The 20696-nt window shown below is 33.7% G+C and overlaps 2 protein-coding genes across 4 annotated transcripts in view; one reads left to right on the plus strand and one right to left on the minus strand.

Moving 5' to 3' along the window:
- LOC111510203 (myrosinase 1) overlaps nucleotides 1-20696 on the minus strand; it is a 408217-nt gene that overhangs the window by 15326 nt on the left and 372195 nt on the right. The window lies entirely within an intron of this gene.
- The window catches only part of gig (TSC complex subunit tuberin), a 39096-nt gene continuing 19163 nt past the window's right edge, over nucleotides 764-20696 (plus strand). Inside the window, exons 1-15 of one of the 3 annotated variants that reach the window (XM_074171465.1) lie at nucleotides 764-999; nucleotides 1058-1197; nucleotides 1490-1878; nucleotides 2080-2257; nucleotides 2485-2685; nucleotides 7762-7903; nucleotides 8998-9322; nucleotides 11055-11223; nucleotides 11609-11839; nucleotides 12922-13162; nucleotides 13524-13645; nucleotides 13746-14076; nucleotides 15840-16036; nucleotides 16096-16388; nucleotides 16441-16850. In XM_074171465.1, coding sequence (XP_074027566.1) covers nucleotides 930-999; nucleotides 1058-1197; nucleotides 1490-1878; nucleotides 2080-2257; nucleotides 2485-2685; nucleotides 7762-7903; nucleotides 8998-9322; nucleotides 11055-11223; nucleotides 11609-11839; nucleotides 12922-13162; nucleotides 13524-13645; nucleotides 13746-14076; nucleotides 15840-16036; nucleotides 16096-16388; nucleotides 16441-16850 — 3439 coding nt within the window. In that variant the 5' untranslated portion in view covers nucleotides 764-929. The remainder of the gene's footprint in view (nucleotides 1000-1057; nucleotides 1198-1489; nucleotides 1879-2079; nucleotides 2258-2484; nucleotides 2686-7761; nucleotides 7904-8997; nucleotides 9323-11054; nucleotides 11224-11608; nucleotides 11840-12921; nucleotides 13163-13523; nucleotides 13646-13745; nucleotides 14077-15839; nucleotides 16037-16095; nucleotides 16389-16440; nucleotides 16851-20696) is intronic. The other 2 variants (XM_074171464.1, XM_074171463.1) reach the window with 2 other exon arrangements.

Raw genomic sequence — 20696 nt, forward strand, 5'->3', positions numbered from 1 at the left:
TTAAATAGATTAGTTCTAGGTTACTAAACACATAAAATATTAAGAGGTTCGTCAATATTTTGAATTTATATACAGATACATTCCTTGAACTAACTTAGTTCTTGTTTTGCCAACCTATAACACACTTTTTTGAAACGAATGATCAATTACTCATTGGTGGTAAATTTGATAATTGGGTCATAGTGCAAGCACGACCTGTTTCAAACGTGTCAAATTTCTGAACAGAATAAGAACTAACCATTTTTTTTTAATTAGAACCACAAAGCACGTATATAGGTGTTATCTGATCACAGTGATGATAGTTTGTATTCACTTGAAATAGGGTTCTTTTCATTTGAACCTGATAAAACCACACATCTTCAATTGAAAACAATATGACATAATATTCACATAAGTCATTCATCTCGCAGAAATTTGGAGTTGGCGGAATTAAATATTTGTGATATATTGTGTTGTATTCTCAGAGGTTGTATTAAGTGTCAATTCCGAATTTCTATAAGATAACCTTGAGTGGCGCTAGCGTTCGGGGGAAGTTCAAATTCAAGATCATATCTAGTCAAAATTGTTAGCTATTTTCAAAATTGAACATTCTGAATAAAATAAGTTAAGAGGTATCTTTTCCACTAATTGGTATATTTAAAGCCCACATAAAATATTTAAAACGAGATATACTGTCATATTACTTTGTCACACTCCTTTTTTATCCACTTTATTAATTACTTCACCAACGAACAAACCTTTTTGAAGAGGTTATTTGTTATTTGTAATGTTTATTGATAACTTTTCATGGACATATGAATTTGTCCATGTAACTTTTTTATTACTTATGTTTTTTTTTGAATTTTTATTTGTAATTGGTATTCGAAGAATTTCTGTGACTTCGATTTAACAGATATCGTAAATAGTAATAGAATTTTAATACTACCAACATGAGTTCGAAAGAAAAGGGCTTGAGAGAAGCTCTTAAGGATATGTTCAAAAGAAATAAAGGAAATTCTGGTAAAATTACCCTTCTTCAAACAATACACTTTTTCTGAATACATAAAAATTTTTTCAGGAAACCTGTCTACACGCGGTGATAGTTTGTGTTTGAATGAAGAATTACTCAAAGATTTAAGTAAAGAGTCGCCAATTGCCTCAAGAGTGAAGATATTGAAAGAATACAGTTCGAGAGTAAAAGAAAGTAAATTAGAAAATGTTAGTTGAGCCAAAATGTAGAATACTTTATTCCAGGATGGTTTATTAGTTCCAACATCTCTACAATCTTTCATTTTAGTTCTCAATGAACTACATTTATCCTAACAATCTTGATTTGCTTGAAAAGAGAATTTAATTTTTTTCTATAAATATTCTATAATTTATTTACAATTATCCATTGACCATATTTACTGTCACTGAGATTATATAGGTACATCAGTAATTTTTGATGCTTATAAATATCATTGATATGCCAACATGGTCAGTAAGTACTTTACAACATATTTTTCAGACCGCTTTAGAGAAATTATGGAATGCTATAGAAGACCTCTTCGGACCAGACCATGCCACAGAAACACGACACGTAGCATTTGCATTTCTTCAGAGCCTTCTGAGGGGGCAATATGATAAACTGAAATTGATGAGAGCTCATTTTTTTCGTTTCATAAAGCACCATGACCACCCTGAAGATGTTGGTCAACGACTCGATTCGTTGAATATTTTAACCTGTAACGGAAAGAATATTTTGTACTTTGAAGAAGAAGTAGGGCCATTTTTGCTGCAATGGCTTCCGGATATATCCAAAGCTGGTAAAATAGAGGAATATTTGAGCATGGTGGACAATGTTGTGAAGTTCAATGCTGCTTATTTAGACGATGAAGTTATATCTGGATTCATACAGTGAGTTTTACAATTTCAAATTTATGTTCGATTCGTACACTCAAATTTCACTTTTACCTCATGTTTTGTAAGTTTATAATGATATTTGTGTTGATGACGTTGATGAATCAAACCTGGTTAGTAGATATTTCAATTCGATTTCCCCCAACAAAATTGAAAAACACTGTCATTAATGTAGGCTCTAAAAGCTTCATTTTTCAGACACATGTGCATTCTATGCTGCAGTACTGGCAATAGCAAAACTGTTGTGGAATCGTGCTTGCAAATAATGTCTACTATTGTTGCTTACAGTAATATGCCTCCAGAATCTTTACCCAAATTCATCGGTACCTTATGCCGTACTGTGAATGTTGAAGATTATTGTATGCTTAGTTGGAAGGTAAGCGGTAAAAGAAATAAGCGTTGATCTTAAAATCCCTCTATACTTAACTATTCATTGCAAAACATTTACCTTCGCTTTAAATTCGATCTGTTCAGTATATATTCATTAATACCAAATTTATTTTTGATTTTTCAGTTCATATTCACATTGATTGTTCATTGTTCGAGTTTTTTCACAAAATTACTTCTCAGTGTTAGTGGATTATTTGTAACAAATATTTTTAGATTATGAAGAATCTCCTTGGCACTCACATGGGACATTCCACTCTTTATACTATGTGCCGTATTTTGCAAGAGCCCGCTCTCAGCTCAGATTCTGATCTTTTGAGGGGCGCAGTATTTTACATCCACATGGCTTTATGGGGATCGATACCGGTTACTAATTTGCACTGTCCCCCCAGCTCAGTTTTACCTTCATTTTTACATGTAAGTATAAATTCAATGTTTATTGCTTTGAATAGAATTTATTTATTTATTTATTTATTCGCCACTGAGGTACAGTATGTACATATGGTATATATACATATATATGTATATATACATCTATATATATATATATATATATAATAAAATAGGTAGGTATTTCATTTATCATATACATATATGCATATATACACACATACACATATATATATATACACACATATACACACCCACATACATAAACATACACACAGCCACTAAAATAACAGTTTATAAAGCAATTATTCTGCCTCATTTTGACTATTGTGCATCAATCATATACTCTATGAACTTAAATAAAATTAATCAACTGCAGAAATTGCAAAATAGAGGCATGAGAATTATTCTGAGATGTAATAGATACACACCAATAAATTCAATGTTATCCACCCTTCAGTGGCTGCCCGTATAACAAAGGTTACTGTACTTCGCAATGATATTTATTTATAAGATAATAAATAATTTGTCTCCTTCTTATTTCATGAATATGGTCAACTACAATTATGAAATCCATGAACACTATACTCGCAATAACTGCAATCTATATATTGTCAGAACAAATTTTAAAAGTAGTATGAATTCAGTATTTTTTAAAGGCTTCATTAAATTTAATGAGCTACCAACTGACGTAAAAGACTGTTTATCAATAAATGTCTTCAAAAGACATTTGTTAAAATATATAAAAGAAACATAACTTACATTTGGATAAAGTTGTAAATCTATGTTTTATATGTTAGTTTTGATTGTGAAATATTTGAATTGTTTCGGTATAAATCTTCTAATGTTACCTATATAACTAGCATTACTAAGTAGAAATAATGAATATTATTTGTAAAATAATAGCACGGAGCGATAGAACTATTTATTGTTACTTGTAATAGTTTTAAAATTACTGAATAGCTTATATTAGTTACTTTTTCTGTTCTATCTTTTCCTATTTTTTTTTTATTGTATATTAGGGAAACCTATTTCTGAAATAAAGAAAGATTATTATTATTATACATACACATATATAGACAAGACACGTATATAAATTCCTTAGTAAAAATATGGAACAGGCGTCGAAGATAACACTAAATAATAGTAAGAGGAAAAAATAAGTAAAATCATTGCTCAACGGAAATCATCTTCCAGGAATTCATCACAACTATAGTACCATTTTTGCAGCAGCAATTGCTTTACTCTACCATGAAACACTTTATCAGAGGTAATTTGTTTGATCTGCTCTGGTAATTTATTATACAGATTTATGGCATTATACAAAGGGGACTTTTTATATTTCGTTGACTTATGACTTGGAATACGCAAAACATCACCATGACGTGTGTTGTAACTGTGCACCGTTGCGTTTGTTTCTAGTTCATGGATGTTAGATCTTGCAAAACCAATACATTTACGAATGTATATGGAGGGAGCCGGTAATAATTTTTCCCTAACGAATACTGGTTTACAGCTGTCTCAGTGTTCAATGCTGAAAATTAGTCTAACAATGCGCTTTTGTGCTACGAATACTCTGATGAATTCATTACTGCAACCCCATGCTATGATATGATTAGTTTCATTTTAGTTACAAAAGCATACAGTGTTGTAGAGACTAATGGCTGATTCATAACTTTAACTTTATGTTTTACTTTCACTTTAATCCTTTCAGGAGCGACCAATTGGTCGTGTCCTCAAAACTGCAGCCAATGTGCTTGCGAGTTCGTCCTGTTTCGGTGCTAAAATGAGGATTCATACAAAGTGATAAAATTCATCAACGTGAAAAATGAGAATTGAAACTTTCTCCTATGATGATCTCCTACCACGTAGTAACTGTTACATTCATCAATGTATTTATTAGCATTTTTCTTCTATGATGAAACTGATACTTTTTGAGAAAGGCAATTATTCTATCAAATCTAAAGAAATGGACTGACGCCTATCAGAAAACAACTACTTCACTGGCTAATACCACGAACGGCGTTGGATTATATCCGACAGGCGTCAGTGTGGGAATCTTCACAGAAAATTTCCTGCATATGCAACTGGCAATACAACTGAAAGAGTCGATCTTCAATTTAGGAACGGGCACACTTGCAGACCGGTTTCGGGCTCCTTAGCCACTCGTCTGTGCAAAATAGTGACCATCATCGACCCAAAGTCAATGATATTCCATAATTGAAAATCGAAATTCTTTCAGAGTATTTTATTCCTCGTCTTAAGTTGGAGTGAACATCAAAAACGTCACTCCATCTAGTGGACGAGGTACTAACTAACTGCATATCCGTAATTTGCCCGATTCCTCTGAGTAAGGAAGAAAAACTTTCTTATTAGTCAGTGGGCTATGCTTGAAGACGGGCAGTAAACAAATCTAAAGAAATGAACTTTGAATGTTCAAGCCTGTCTCAAATATACCTACACAGGAGGTTGATTGGTCCGACGCCTATCAGAAAACAACTACTCCACTGGCTAATACCACTAATATGCGTCAGTCCATTCAACCTACTGACTAATAAGAAAATTATCTATCAGTTGAAACATATACATTGTCTACAAAACTGGATTCTTTTAGGTCAAATTCTGTCAGATGTTTGAATTTCTCTTCTTCCACTAGTAACTTTGATCCTTATTTCGAATCCAGAGGAATATTGTTGTTCAATTGTTGTTTTCAATTCCTACACATTGACACGAATTTATACTTTCTCCAAAATAGTATATTGTGTAACAAGTGCGTGAAATCGACTTTTTTACACAAGCGACACGAGCCCTCAGGCGAGTGTCGCAAACAACGCGAGTGTAAAAAAGTCTTCACGCATTTGTTGCACACTATACTTTTTCTACGACCATACAGAGAAAATTAAGCACCATTAGTTTAAAGAGCTTTATTGAATTTCAGAATAATTAGTGAGTACCTATATTATAAAATTAACAATTAATTCTTATACTGAGATTATTATTTTTGGTTTTCATTCTGATGTGGAATAATAATGATTATTAATAGTAATATTGGAACCTGTGACCATTCCAAAACTTACACCTGCAGCATTTGATTTTTCTATTAGTGTGTTTCTTGACTTGGAAGTTGAGATGATAGAAGTAGTGGTGATAAGGGCTGAGGAAATTTGATTTTGAGGCGATAAAATTTTATTTGCCACATCAATTTTCTGAGTAATTGAGTTTTCTATATAATGCTCTGCCACTGCAGAGGATTTCCAACCTCCATGTTTTTTTAAGGTAAGCAAATCGCCTCCAGCTTCTATTAATAACGTGGCGGATGACCGCCTAAAACAGTGGCCTGTATATTGTTCAGCATGAGGTAAATTTAGGTATTTTGCGATTACCGAAGGAACTTTACCAATTTTATTTATACCAACGATCTGGCAGGTATATTTTCCACCTTGATAATTAATAAATAATTTTTTTTCTGCGTATTTTTGCGGACGGAGTGCCGTATATTTTCGGTATAATTCAAGATGTTCCGTGATGGTAAATTTTCTTGAGATATTGGTTTTTGTATCATGGACGTTTACTATGAGTATTGTACCTAAATCTTCAATATCATCTAATTTCAGTTTATACCGTTCATCTCTTCTAAGAGCTCCAGCAAGTCCAAATATTAGTATAACCTAAAAGAAAAAGAAATTACAATATAGAAACTAAAAAAAGATTATGGCTGTCAGAAATCGAACCCAGGTCCTTGGGCGCGCGAGGCCGACGCACTACCGCTGAACCATTCGTATTTACAAATATATGTGTGAAAACGCGATTCTCAACGCCCAATTTAAAATAATTTAGAAGATCATAGTTAGATATCACATTAACATAGTTTTAGATAATATATCTGATTTGGTCAACTATACTTATTAGGATCTACTTAATTTATAGATATTATTTTCTATTTATTTAATAGTACCGTTAGACATTAAACTTACCTTGGTCAATAAAAATTTTTCGTCAGGAGCTTCTTGTATAAACTTCAGTATTTGTTCTTTCTCCAAAACTCTGGATTTTTTGGGAACGTATCCCTCACTCTTCCTTTTTAAAAAAGCACATACCTTAGGATAGTCAATATTTATTTTTTTTTTTAATGCTGATGGTACTTTTTAGCATTGAGAAATTACTCCAAAGTGTTGCTGCCTTAAAGTTCTTGGATAATTCTGACAAATATGCCAATATTACGTTTTCAGAAAATGAATTGATATTCTTTGTTTTCCTCCATGCCATGAATTTCTCATACGTATTTTCATACACGCTCAATGATTTTTGGGGTAATAAAGTCTTACTAGCCTCATTGGCTGCATCCATAACATCCGGCGGGGTACTTCGTATATCTGAATGATCAGAATCTATTATAATATAATGTTAAAATATTAATAATAAACTCTCAACAATGAGCTCACAACAATAATGATCAAGCTATTTTGACAGTTTATTTATGATTTATTGCTGCTCTTAAACAAAAGATGCACTAAGGCCGCCTATCAGCGAAATATTCATGTATTAGGTCTTATGGACAGACTACAATATATTTCTTATGAGTATATTTCACGCACTGGTAATAAAAACACTTGAATGTACCATGTTATTCTTATGGGTTTATTTCACGCCCTAGGGCGTAAAAATAATTTCACGCACAAGGGCGTGAAATTACATTTTACGATTCGTGAACGGTGTGTGAAAGTACTATTTCACGTACGGGAGTAGAAAAAATATTTTTGCGAATTTTTCCATCTTCGGTTCTGAAAGGGTTAATATGGTTAAAACGCTTTCGACTTTCTATTTCTCCGTAGATTAAACAAAAAAAATGTGGGAAACTTTGAAAGGACTTTTTTCTTTCGTGTAATTCAATGTTCATGTGAAAGTATGTAGTTGTTTTGAAAGGGTGTTTTTTTTCCCAGTTTCTGCGCGATCCACAAATCTTTGCACAAATTTTCATTGGATTTAATTTATTCCTTCTTTTCTTAGGAAGATTCCCGAACTTTTTATTATCAGAAATATATTCTATAATGCTGTTTCGATTCACTAGCTATCAGTTTGTGATCTGGCATTGGTTTTTCACAGGCAATAAAATGTAACCAAGCGTCTGTAGCATTTGAAGTCGTACTAGGTCTCCAACACCTTGTGCATAGACATGGACAAGAATTACAAAATCCAGCTTGGTCGGTTTTGTTACAAATTATATTGCACATCATCCATCATTTTGGTAAGTATTCTCACTACGGTGATGTAAAGAATACATTTGTGGACTACTGATATTCAACCAGCAGTCCTGTACAAGGAATATTTTCAAAATCTCAGTAAGTTTTGTGAATAATAATCATGATTCATCACCACACCAGCGGTATTTTTTATCTGCCATTAATGGTACTAGGCAGAACCACGATTGGAGTTAACAGTTTTTGAAGGACAAGCCTGACTGAGACAATTAATATCACTGATGAACAAGGCTCTCAAAAATGTCAAATTTCATCGCCTTTTCCAGCTCAGACTTGCTTTTTTAGGAAAGTTTAGTCCAATAATCCATTCGTTGTTCAGCCTTGCACCACTTTTGAGACCTACAGGTTGAAACAGCGTGTCTGATGGTACATCACGAATGCTTGGTTTTTGGGCTCTAATTTCAATAATGCCACATGCCAATTTAATATTATACGAGATGCGTGTTTCGTTTGGTTTCCGGGTTTTTCAGTGGCAAAATGGAGATTGTAACCAAAAAAGACCACGGCAAAACCCGGAAACCAACCAACATTCCTATATAAGAAATTTGTTTAAACAGAAACAGATTTAGTTTGTTGGTGAGAGGTATAAAAGTTAGAAATGTTTTGCGTGTTCACCGTATTCACCAGATTTGTGCCTCCGCGACATTTTCCTGTTTCCAAGGTTGAAGACACCAATGAAAGGACAGCGTTTTGAGACGATTGGAGGGGATAAAAATCAAATATCTGAGAGTTCAAGGACATACCAAAATGTGCATATCAGAACTGCGTCAAGGACTGGAAAAATCGCTGGGACAGGTGTAATATATCTCAGAGGGAATATTTTGAAGGGGGTAAAATAGAAATTGTTGAATAAATAAATATTTTTTGAGAAAAATTAAAAATCACCTCATTTTTTCAACAGACTTCGTATACATCAGTATATCGTTATATACTTTTATTTGAGATCAAAATTGAATATTATATCAAATATACTTATATTTGAGATAAATTCCGCTATCATAAAGTTTAGCATTCTGCTACTGCTTAACCAGTTATTCGAAAGTTGCAAATGATATCTAAAGTTAATTTCTATTTACTTCAGACCTTTCTTCGAATCAACCGCCCAATAAAGAAATAAAGGTTTGTTTGCGGGAAACGCTGAACAATATAGAAAACCTCATGGAAATCGGTAGCTATAATGGATCCGTCGAACAATTTTTTCGTATAATCGAGGAATGTTCCGCCGACCAACCAGAAAGTTCTATACTGAGACTTATCATGTATTATTCGCAAAGCATTGTACCGACTGAACATTTATGGCTGACTAACCTCTATAACTTGCTACACAAGTACTTCAAACCGGAAATCAGAACCAATATCAGATTGAAAGTTTTAGACATATTGGCCAATGTTATAAAACTGAATAGGTAAGCCATTCTATTTTTAGATTGCATTTTATTTAGGTTATGATATTTGCCATATTTAATTTCAAGTCGATTATTTTTAGTATTACGTTGTTACAAAAGTTTTCTCCGGTTTATGAGTCTACTTTAAGCTGTAATATATCGGTGAATACTTTTTCAATCCAATTGAAATAAGCGCTGTTTGAATCACCGCACTTTTGCCAACGTAACACAAGTCAATTAATTCAGCCAACATAAAAATTGTGAGGTCGGGATTTGATGAAGTCGACGAAGGCCGTTTTTGCCTAGTCCTGAAACGGACAAAACTTTTTAAACAACCAATACCTTTTACCACTATTCTGCAATTAGAATATTCCATTCTTTGAATGATTTTATATCAACCAAAAGTTGTTTTGAGGTTAACTTACATTTTTCATTAAATTACAAGAAGGAAAAAAGGAATGAAACAAAATGAGGTGATATTTGTGAACAAGTGACTTTATGCTGTTTGACTGGTTTTCATTGTCACTTGACTTGGGATTACAATTAAATTCCTTGAAATAAAAAATTATTGTATTTTTAGGATTTTTTGGCATGAAAATTACTGTTTAGTTGCAAAATTATATTTTTTTGGAGTTTAGTCTACATTCCTATGCACACTAAAATGCTATCAGAATATGTCATGAATATGGGAACATATCTGTATCATAACCTCAACTGCTATACCTCCTCCCTCGCTCCATGGTGACCGTCATCATTAAAAAGATAATCTTATAAGGATTTCATCCATGTGACTTCCCTACGTAATTTTTCATTTTGGCGCCATCTTACGGGAAAATCAGTGACTTTTGTTTGAAGGTGGTTGACAATGGTGTGTATTTCATCAGCTCAGACTTCTATTGTCTAATATAATATAAATTGATTTTAAATCCCTGAAAAAAATTGAAAAGATTAACCGAAAATAACAATTTTATTGAACAAAAAACTGAAATTACAGCTAATCAAGCGAAAAACGACCAACTCCCACCAAACGGTCATCTACCGCTATAATCATTGAAGCGAAGAGAGGGAAGAGGGGGTAGGTGAAAGCACTCGAATGACCTATATATTTTTAGGTCATTGACTATGGTCATTATTCCTCCGAGATCTGACTATTGTCAGATATCGGAGGAATAAGTCCAGTTATCACCCGAAGACGATTGTGGATACTAACAATCGAAACGTCGTGACATAACTTGGTTTGGAATCTTTCAATTTTTGATTTTCATTTTTTGTTGATAATATTTTTTAATTTTTTTTTATTTTTCAGCTTTTATTCATATTTCAATTTTTAATTTTTTTGGTTGTTGCTTGTATGTTATTTCTTTGTAATTTCAGTTTTTTGTTCAATAAAATTGTTATTTTCGGTTAATTTGTTTAAATAATGTTATTTTTTCAAATTTTTCATAATTTTGTCATCATTTGAAATACGGAATAGTTGTTTTTCCCACAAAAGAGCGCTAAAATAAAAAGTTGCGTAATAAAGAGTCACATGGGAGCATTTCTTATATTTTTTCCAATGTTGGGTGGGAGAGGAAGTATGACAATTGAGGTTATGTTAGAAAGATGGCCCCCTTGAATTAAAAATCGACCTGAAACTAAGCAGATTTTTATTGTCCTTTACATTTTGTAAAACTTTATTGTTGTATAACGAAATTTTAATAGAGACATATTACCTTTTTCACATTTTCACATTGATAGCGTCTTTTCATTGTAGGAGACAGTACGAAGACGAACTCATTGAACGTATAGTACTACCACACACTGTCAATGTTGTTAATTGTAACGATGTTATTGTTAGATCCTCAGTTGCTAATCTGTTGATTGATTTGGCATTGGAATGTGAGTCGAAAAAATGCGTTGAATTACTGGATATTTTGGAACGGGTAAGTGTTACGAAATACCTCAGTGGGGTCTTGAATCAATGGAAACGAATTTTCGTTCCATATGAAGTGTGACTCATTTAAAATAGGAGTTTTAGTTAGGGTGTTTGGTTGTATTGACAGTGAAATGAAGTTGATTTTGATTATTGTACAGTGTAGTCAATTATTGGTAAACCCACGGGGAAAGCGTAACAATATTTATACAGGAGGGTCTACAAACATTTTTATCACCAAGATCTCTACAACAATTTTTAATAATGGAGTTTTTAATCTTAAATTCTACTGTAATACTTGAAAAAATGTTCATTCTAGAGTCCAGAGACCATCAAGCTAACTAGCAGAATCTAGAACCTGTTCCAGGTCGGTTACTTTTTAAATTTGGTTTCAGCTATTACTCAGGCCTTTCGATAGTCATATGCAAGACATTCCACCAAATACGGAAATAGAACACTATGATATTCAGTGTCTTGTGGAAGGATTAATCAAAGTATTCATCTACAAGATACACAAATTACCTTCGATCCAGGCTATCAAGATTTACAAAATGTTGGTGACATTCTTGGAATGTCACTACAAACAGCCAAAAGTTTTTGAAAATTGCCCTGTTATTAGACGCATGGTAAGGAACATATTAAACGGAGAAGTTGCTACGAAAAAATGAAATTATATTCGGAAATTATAAAACTGAATGAGTTTGATGAAATAACTAAGATTTGAAGCTTTAATAACTTCTATTTATTATATGCGAGCGCTTTCGATAGCAGGCTGTGCTGTCATCTTCATGGCTCTATTCAAGTTGAACGTTTTATCTTCTTGTATGTTCTTTTATACGGTTAAAACGCCTTGGTGCAGGTATCTGTCCTCTTCTTTCATCCGGATGTCCCTTTAAATTTGCCTGTACATGAGTTACATAAGGTAATATTCTTTGTGTTGGTGTTTCTCTAGGTTAATTGTTTCTAGGAATGTGTATAGTTTTGTGGAGTATATCGAATATTAGGTCTTGTTGTATTTTGATTTGTATTCGTTCCTTGATAAGTGAATTATGACTTTTGAATTTATGTTTATGTTATCCCAGATGTCCATATGGTTTCTTTTATTGACTTGTTTTATGAGTTTGATGTTTTCGGGTGGGAAGAAGTTATGTTTGTTTTGTATGGCGTATGTTGCGAGGTTTGATTTATATGTTATTGGGTTTATGTAGGTATGCTTTTTTATGCTCGTCGTACCTTTGGATCAGTTTTTTCTTGGTTTGGCCGATATAGAATTTGTTGCAATCCGAGCATTGTCTGCTGTACACTCCGTTTAGGTTTTTTCTTCTTCTTTTTCATAGCTGTTTATTTTTTGTGTTATTTTCGTGTTTAGCTTGTAAGTGATGTTAATGTTACAACAAGACCCAACATTTAATATACTCCACAAAACAATACACATTGTTTTGTGGAGTGAACCTAGACAAACACCAACAGAAAGGATATAACCCGATGTAGCCCAAGTACAGGCAAATTTAAAGAGACATCCGGACGAAAAGAGAGGATATACCTGCACTAAGGCGTTCTAACCCTTTAAAAGAACAAACAAGAAGATAAAACGTTCAATTTGTTTGTTAACTATCAGAAATAGCTTCTTTATTCATAGTAAGTTCTCCACATACCAATTTTCTATGATGGAGTTCATCATTCAACTAAAACATGACGAGATTTTTAGATTTTTGACTGTTTTCTCAAAATGCGAGCCGACTCCCTGTATCATTTGGGATACGACAACGGTGAAAAAATTGAATATAGCCATTATTTATGTGTGGTGTATCATAATCCTGACCGAGGATCTTTAGGATCTCCAGTGCCACAATCTCCTGCACCTACACAAAATCTTCCTGTTTCTGTAACTCATGTTTCCCTCAGGAGAGCATTCAAAGTTTTTCTAAGTTGCCTGAAGTTTGAGAAAGGTGAGTACTTTTGCAACTTCCAAATCTATTTTAAGAAAGTATTCAGCTAAAGAAGTGTTGCACTGATCAAATTCATCAACGTCAGTGTATATTTCTTTGAATAATTTCATATGGTTAAATTATGAAACTCTTCACATTGGAAATTTTATTTTGTGGGCGAAAATACCCTATAGATTAAGACTCAGTTTTACTACCATCTTTTCAAGCACTACTATCAAGCACAACACTATTTTCAAGCACAACTATCGCCATCTCTAAGTCAGGCCGGGTAATATTCAACTTTACTGATTTGTAAACTAAAAAAAATGGTCTCAAGAGAAATCTTTTGGAAGTTTCAGTGCTAAAAGTAATTTTTTTACAGATTGGGAGGTCTTGAGTCTTGTTCTGAAAGAAATGACGAAGGGGCTTCAGAATAAGTCTCTTATTTTGTCAAAGCAGGGAAATAATGAGTTGGATCTATTAGTCGATGTGTTGTGTGCAATGGTAAAGTTAATTTTCAAGTCATTATTTTTGTGTCATAATTGACGTTCATAGAATTTTCTATACTGGATAATAAACATTTAATATTTAAATTTATTTTCAGATAACAGACAAAAGTTACAATCTTCCCGAATCATTGAATATGAAAGTATCTAAACCGAACTTCCATGCATTGGTCATTCTAGTCTTGGTTAATTTAGCTTCTTATCACAATTACCTCGATCAATCTCACCAACAAAAAATGATAAGATGTCTCATGAAATGTACGAACAGTATAGGACCTAAAAGTTCCAAACACTGTATTGCGGCACTCACTATTTGTACACTGGAAATGAGAGAAGCGATGGTGAAATTATTGCCCGAAGTACTTTTAAATTTGTCCAAGATATCAGCAACGGTTCACATCGCTATTCCTGTTTTAGAGTTCATTTCAAGTAAGTAATATGAACATGAACCTCAAGAGCATAACCCCGATTGAAATTCTAACTAATCTAACCTGAAAAGTATGGATTCTATTTATAATCCTTGTGCCTCTAATAATCCCTATTTGGATGTAACCTAATCTACTGAAAGTTAGGTTCATTTTGTATTTTCAATCCTTACAGGCTTAATCTCCTTCTCTGCTTCAAGTAACCTAGTATTACTATTGATTTATCAATTGAATTTCTGTTGACAACCCATATGTTCTTAACCTTACTGAAAGTTTTAGCATCTGCTTAACCATAAAAATATCTACAAATAGGAACGATAGCACTTTAAAAATCACTTTTCCCAATCATCGGATTGGGAGCACTTGAACAAGCACTTTTCCCAATCATCAGATTGGGAGCACTTGAACAGACGCTTTTGCAAATCATTAGATTTGGAGCACATCAACAAGCACTTTTAACAATCATCATATTGGTAGCACTTGAATATGTATTTTTCCCAAATCAACAGATTTGGGAGCACTTTAAAAATCACTGTTCCCAATCATCGGAATGGGAGCACTTGAACAGTCACTATTTCCAATCATCAGATGGGGAGCACTTGAACAGGCCTTTTTGTCAATCATTAGATTAGCAGCACTTGAACAGGTACTTTTCCCAATCATCAGATTGGGAGTACTTGAACAAACACTTTCCCCAAATCACCAAATTGGAAGCACTTGAACAGTCACTATTCCCAATCATCAGATGGGGAGCACTTGAACAGGCACTTTTGCCAATCATAAGATTTGGAGCACACGAACAAGCAATTTTACCAATCATCATATTGACAGCACTGGAACAGGTACTTTTCCTAATCATCAGTTTGGGGGTACTTGAACAAACACTTTTCCCAAATCACCTTATTGGGAGCACTTTAAAAATAACTTTTCCCAATCATCAGATTGGGAGCACTTGAACAAGCACTTTTCCCAATCATGAGATTGGGAGCACTTGAACAGTCACTATTTCCAATCATCAGATGGGAAGCACTTGAACAGGCACTTTCGCTAATCATAAGATTTGGAGCACATGAACAAGCACTTTTACCAATCATTATATTGACAGCACTTGAACAGGTACTTTTCCTAATCATCAGTACTTGAACAAATACTTTCGCCAAATCACCAGATTGGGAGCACTTTGAAAATCACTCTTCCCAATCATCAGTCACTATTTCCAATCATCAGATGGAGAGCACTTGAACAGGCACTTTTGCCAATAATAAGATTTGGAGCACATGAACAAGTACTTTCACCAATCATCATATTGACAACACTTTTCCTAATCAACAGATTGGGAGTACTTGAACAAACACTTTACCTAAATCACCAGATTGGGAGCACTTAAAAATCACTTTTCCCCATCATCAGATTGGGAGCACTTGAACAAACTTTTCCCAGTCATCATATTGGGGGCACTTGAACGAACACTTTTCCCAATAATCATATCTGGAGCACTTGAAAAACACTTTTCTCTGTCATCAAATTGGGAGCCCTTGAAAATAGCACTTTTCCCAATTATATTGGGAAAAATGCTTCGAAAAGAGTATTGCATTTCTGGTGATTGGGAAAATACTTGTTTTGCATTTACTCTACGCCATAGTTTATAAAAGGGTAATAAAAGAAAGAATTCAAAATCTTTCTTGCCTAATTAAATAATTTTAAATTTGTTGAAACATATTCTCTATATTTAATATTTTAAAATGCAAATAACTGAGCATGTTTCAGCTCTTGCACAGTTACCAATGGTTTACAGTAGTTTTGTGGCTGACCAGTACATGGCAGTTTTCGCAATATCACTACCTTATACAAATCCATTTCGATATGACCACTATACCGTGTCTCTGGCTCACCATGTGATAGCAGTTTGGTTTCTCAAGTGTCGGCTACCGTTCAGAAAAGATTTCGTCAAATTCATCACGAACGTGAGTTAAGTAGAGTTTTTTGAAGTTTTGGTTTGATGATCTTTGTGTTAATCCAACAGGGTTTACAAACGAATGTTTTGATACCATTTGAAGAAACAAAAACAACCATATTCAATCAAAACTTGAGCGAGTTGAATCAAGACAGTTCTGATAGGAAGAGGAGTTCCAGTTTGACAGAACAGGGTTCCAGAAGAAGAACTGCTAACGTATCTGCCGTTAGGATGGATAAAGCCGTTTTGAAAAAGTCAAGCCCGGAGAAATCGCTCATGACATTTTATGAGGAACTCACAGAAACTTGCATAGATCTGATGGCGAGATATGCCTTTTCCCCTTGCAGTGCCTTACCGAGAAGGTCAGTATAGTACTAACCTAGTGAATGTGACGAATGCTTTGTCTGATTGTAGACTACCTGTTGCTGAATTTCTCTTGAACGGTGGGCAAAGCATGTGTTGGTTGATTGGCAATAAGTTGTTTACCGTAACGACTAGCGGGTGTTCCCAAAAAATTCTGAAAAATGGTCTGTGCGACAAGTGTTGGACTCTGTGCAGCAATCAAAACGAGTCCAGGAAGAAAACTGGCCGGAGTGGAAGTAACGAAACCGATGATCTAGATTGGGCTTCTCGCCAGAATTCTAATGAGAAATCCAATAACACCTCAGTTAGCTCACCTTCGGAAGACTTGAGAAAAATTGGGGATAAACTTGATATGGTCTCTTCGAAACTCCAACAGATTGCTAGCAGCGTAAAACAGGAAAAGGAGATGTGCGCTTGCTGGTGTTCCGGGTGGGCAGAGATTTATGTTAGAAGGCCAACAGGTAATGATTGACTTTTGTTGGGGTTTATGTGCTAAACCTCATTTATTAATTAATAATATTTATTGATTTATTTAGGACATACATACATACATAATTTAAAAAAATATACATAAATGACATAAATAACAAAAATGATGATATTATAGAAATTATTATATTATAGACTCCAAAATGGTTTCAACATGAGGATATATATAATAAATATACACATTGGAAAAGTCTAGGGATATTTTTATAACATACTAAATATCATAAAAATAAATGCATGAGGTCGATTAATTTCGATTGAATTGGTACACTCGACAACCCTGTAGATTTCTATGGGTTGAACAAAGCCTGCTAAAACGGTAACTAATCTTTTATCAAGTTTTTTACAAACTGTAGGTTTTCGGCTAAAATGAATAATCTGAAAGTGTCGAGTTTGTACATTCTATGCAGTTCTTGCTCAGCAATTAAACTGGAAATATTGTGCTTTAACATGGAACGCCATCACTTACCATTGGCTGAGATGAATAGAGCTGTAGGGCTTCTTCAAGGTGGCATGCGACAAAATGATGTAGCTCTTCGTTTGGGGGTCTCCCAAAGTGTTATCAGTCGATTGTGGCAGCGTTTCCGTGAAACTGACAGTCCAGCCGAACAACATCCAGGGCGAGGACGCGCTACAACTGCAGTTCAAGACCGATTTTTGGTCTTAACCGCAAGAAGACAACCGACAATCACAGCACCTGAGTTGGTTAACGTGTTGCAGCAGACGCACCAGGTAACCATTGGTCGTGATACTGTCAGAAATCGACTGCATGAAGCAGATCTCCACAACAGAAGGCCACTTAGATGTCCACCTTTGTCGAGAGGCAATCGCGATAGAAGATTAGAGTGGTGTCAAGAACATCAAAACTGGGATGCAAATGATTGGGCCACAGTTTTGTTTACAGACGAATCCAGATTTGGATTTCATCCAGATTCTCGTCGAGTAAGACTGTGGAGACGACCTGGAAATAATGAACGTTTGAGACACGTCCAGGAAGTCCACACATACAGAGGTGGTACAGTGATGCTATGGGGCGGAATCTTGATCGGCGGCAGAACCGATCTCGTTTTTCCAAATCGCTCCCTCACAGCTCGACAGTACCTCGACACCATTCTTCTACCTATCGTCCGTCCGTTTGCTGGTGCTGTTGGTGAAAACTTCCACCTAATGCACGATAATGCTCGTCCACATGTCGCGCGTCTAGTGACTGACTGGCTCACCAACGAAGGAGTTGATGTATTGCCGTGGTCAGCACAATCGCCGGACCTGAATCCCATCGTGCATGTGTGGGACATGCTTCAACGAAGAATTACTCCGCATATGGGGAACATTCACACAACGTTTCAATTGAGAGAGCTTTTAATGGCTGAATGGGCAAATGTACCTCAACAAGACATTGACAATCTCATTTTGTCGATGCACGATAGATGTAGGGCCGTAATAAACCAGCGTGGAGGCCATACTTTGTACTGATTCCAATTTTTTTTGTATTATGATTTTTTTTCGGGGTGCTAAAGAAGAGCCATATTTTTTTTTAGTTTTGCTTATATGCGCACTCAGTATTTTTGACCATTTAATAAATTTTGTTGTAAGTTACATTCGTTTAATAATCACCCGTCAACTTTTTTCCTTAAAGCGATCTAAAAAAAAATTATTGTCATTTTTAAAAATATGACGAGATAAACGATTATCCACCATGAAACGTAAGTATTTGAATTCACTCGCGAACTCTAGCACATCACCTGCAATTTGTAATCTTATGTTGATATTGTTGATGAGTGGTAGCTTATAATCAGTTGATAAGATCATATATTTTGTTTTGGAGGTGTTGAGTTTTAGTTTATTGCTATTCAAGTACTTGAAAACATTTCTTAGTTCATTATTCAATTGATCAGCTACTGTTTCTATATTATCTCCTGAAATTGATAACAAAGTGTCGTCTGCAAAAAGGTTCATGAAATCACAACCATGGATGGTATCTATATCATTCAGGTAGATTAAAAATAATATAGGTCCCAAAACACTCCCATGAGGTACCTCGAAAATGACATCGCGAGATGATGACACTGAATCCTTTATTTTGGTTACCTGTTTGCGTTGTGATAAATAATCAGTCAGCCATGACAAAACAGTTTCCCTGATACCAATACTTTGCAGTTTATTTAGTAATATGTGTCGATCAATTGTCTCAAAGACTCTTTTAAGATCTAAAAATACGGCTATGATATAATGTCCCTTATCTATTGATTCTTTCCATTTTGATATTGTGACTTGTAATGCAGCAACACTAATTTTAACAAATTTCAGACAGTTGAATTTTTTTGTAAAATCCTAACATCAAAGTCCTAATGTCCTTAAGCTATTGTATAAAAGGAACCCGCTGTATTCAAGCTAATAAGTATGCGTAGGTATATTCTTAACAACGTATTACTGTAATTACTCTATTTGGATGAAATGGACTCAGTTCAAATAAGTACATAGATTATTCAAATCCATTAAATATCATTTGATGACGTTTTCCTCTTTTTCATTTATACTTTTGCTCCTGTGGTTATACAAATCAATCTGAGTAAATAAAGAGATTATTATTATTATTATTCATAAAAAAATTCACGTAGCTTCTAGACACTTGAATAAACGAAAATCCATGGAAAAAATGTTCCCGGTAAAAAGAATAATGTTAAAAAAAATTGTACAAAAAAGAGAAATCTTTTTTTACACAAAAAGTGACACCTGGTTGTTTTTTGTTTTTTTTTTGTAGTATTTAATAAAATATATTTCTAAAAAATTAATTTGTTTAAAATTAAATAAATGAAGAAAATATAAATAAATTTTTTTTTAGAATATCAAAGAGAAATATAAATTATGATAAAAAAAATCGATCCCTAATATGCATATTTAGTAGCAAAAAAAATTGTTAATCAACAAATTCGTTTTTATGCAATAAACATTTTTTTTTTAAATTGATTTTGTTTTTAAAATTCATAATATTCATCACTGATAAGAATCCCCCCAAAAAATTTCAAATATCTTTTAAACAATAAGTACATTGGTTTATAACAATTTTTTAACAAATATAGTCAAAAATTATGAAAAATAATTTTTATGTAACTTCAATAAGATTTCGAATAAATTTGAATACAAAAAAAATCATCGCTTCAATTGAATTTTTCACTTTTTAACGTTTTTGATTATTAATAATCTTTTTTGAAGGCTTTCAAGAAAAGCTCCAAGAAGTAAACAAAATTTGAGGCTTTTAGTTTAAAAATAATCAGGGCTTTTATGTAAATTCAAAACTTGGTAAAAATTAGTTAATTAACTAAAGTATATCCAATAAAATAATAAGGAAAAAAATGTTTTAGCGCTATTTTCACTTCTAAATTAAAATAATGAATATTCGTGATAGAGATCCAGGAGGTGCGATTTTTTTTTAAAGAAATTTCCTCCCCTTCATGGTTTTTTTTTTCTAATTTTGGATATTTTTAATATTTTCCGAGACATTTGCAAGAAACCAAACCTCCTTTTATTTACCAAATTGTTTATAACTTTTGCAGTTTTTTCGAGCGCCTCTTGAAATTTTTCAAAAAGTTGCTAGAGGTGATTCCAAGTCTAATAAGCCCCGGATCATAATTTTCGGTACCCTTGGTCAGAAGTTCCAAAAAAAAAAGGATCTTGTGACCCAGACTAACACTGTTCAGAAAATTAGATGAATTTTAATTGTTTTCAAAAAATATTTTTATTTACTCATCACTGAGAACCGCGAAATTTGAAAACTCACCTAATTTTTTGAACTGGCCTTGTACAATGGACCACTATTT

The sequence above is a fragment of the Leptinotarsa decemlineata genome, unplaced genomic scaffold (assembly GCF_025532065.1).
Source record: "Leptinotarsa decemlineata unplaced genomic scaffold, Ldec_3_MD MMD2_tig00000010_RagTag_RagTag, whole genome shotgun sequence".
Lineage (NCBI taxonomy): Eukaryota > Metazoa > Arthropoda > Insecta > Coleoptera > Chrysomelidae > Leptinotarsa > Leptinotarsa decemlineata.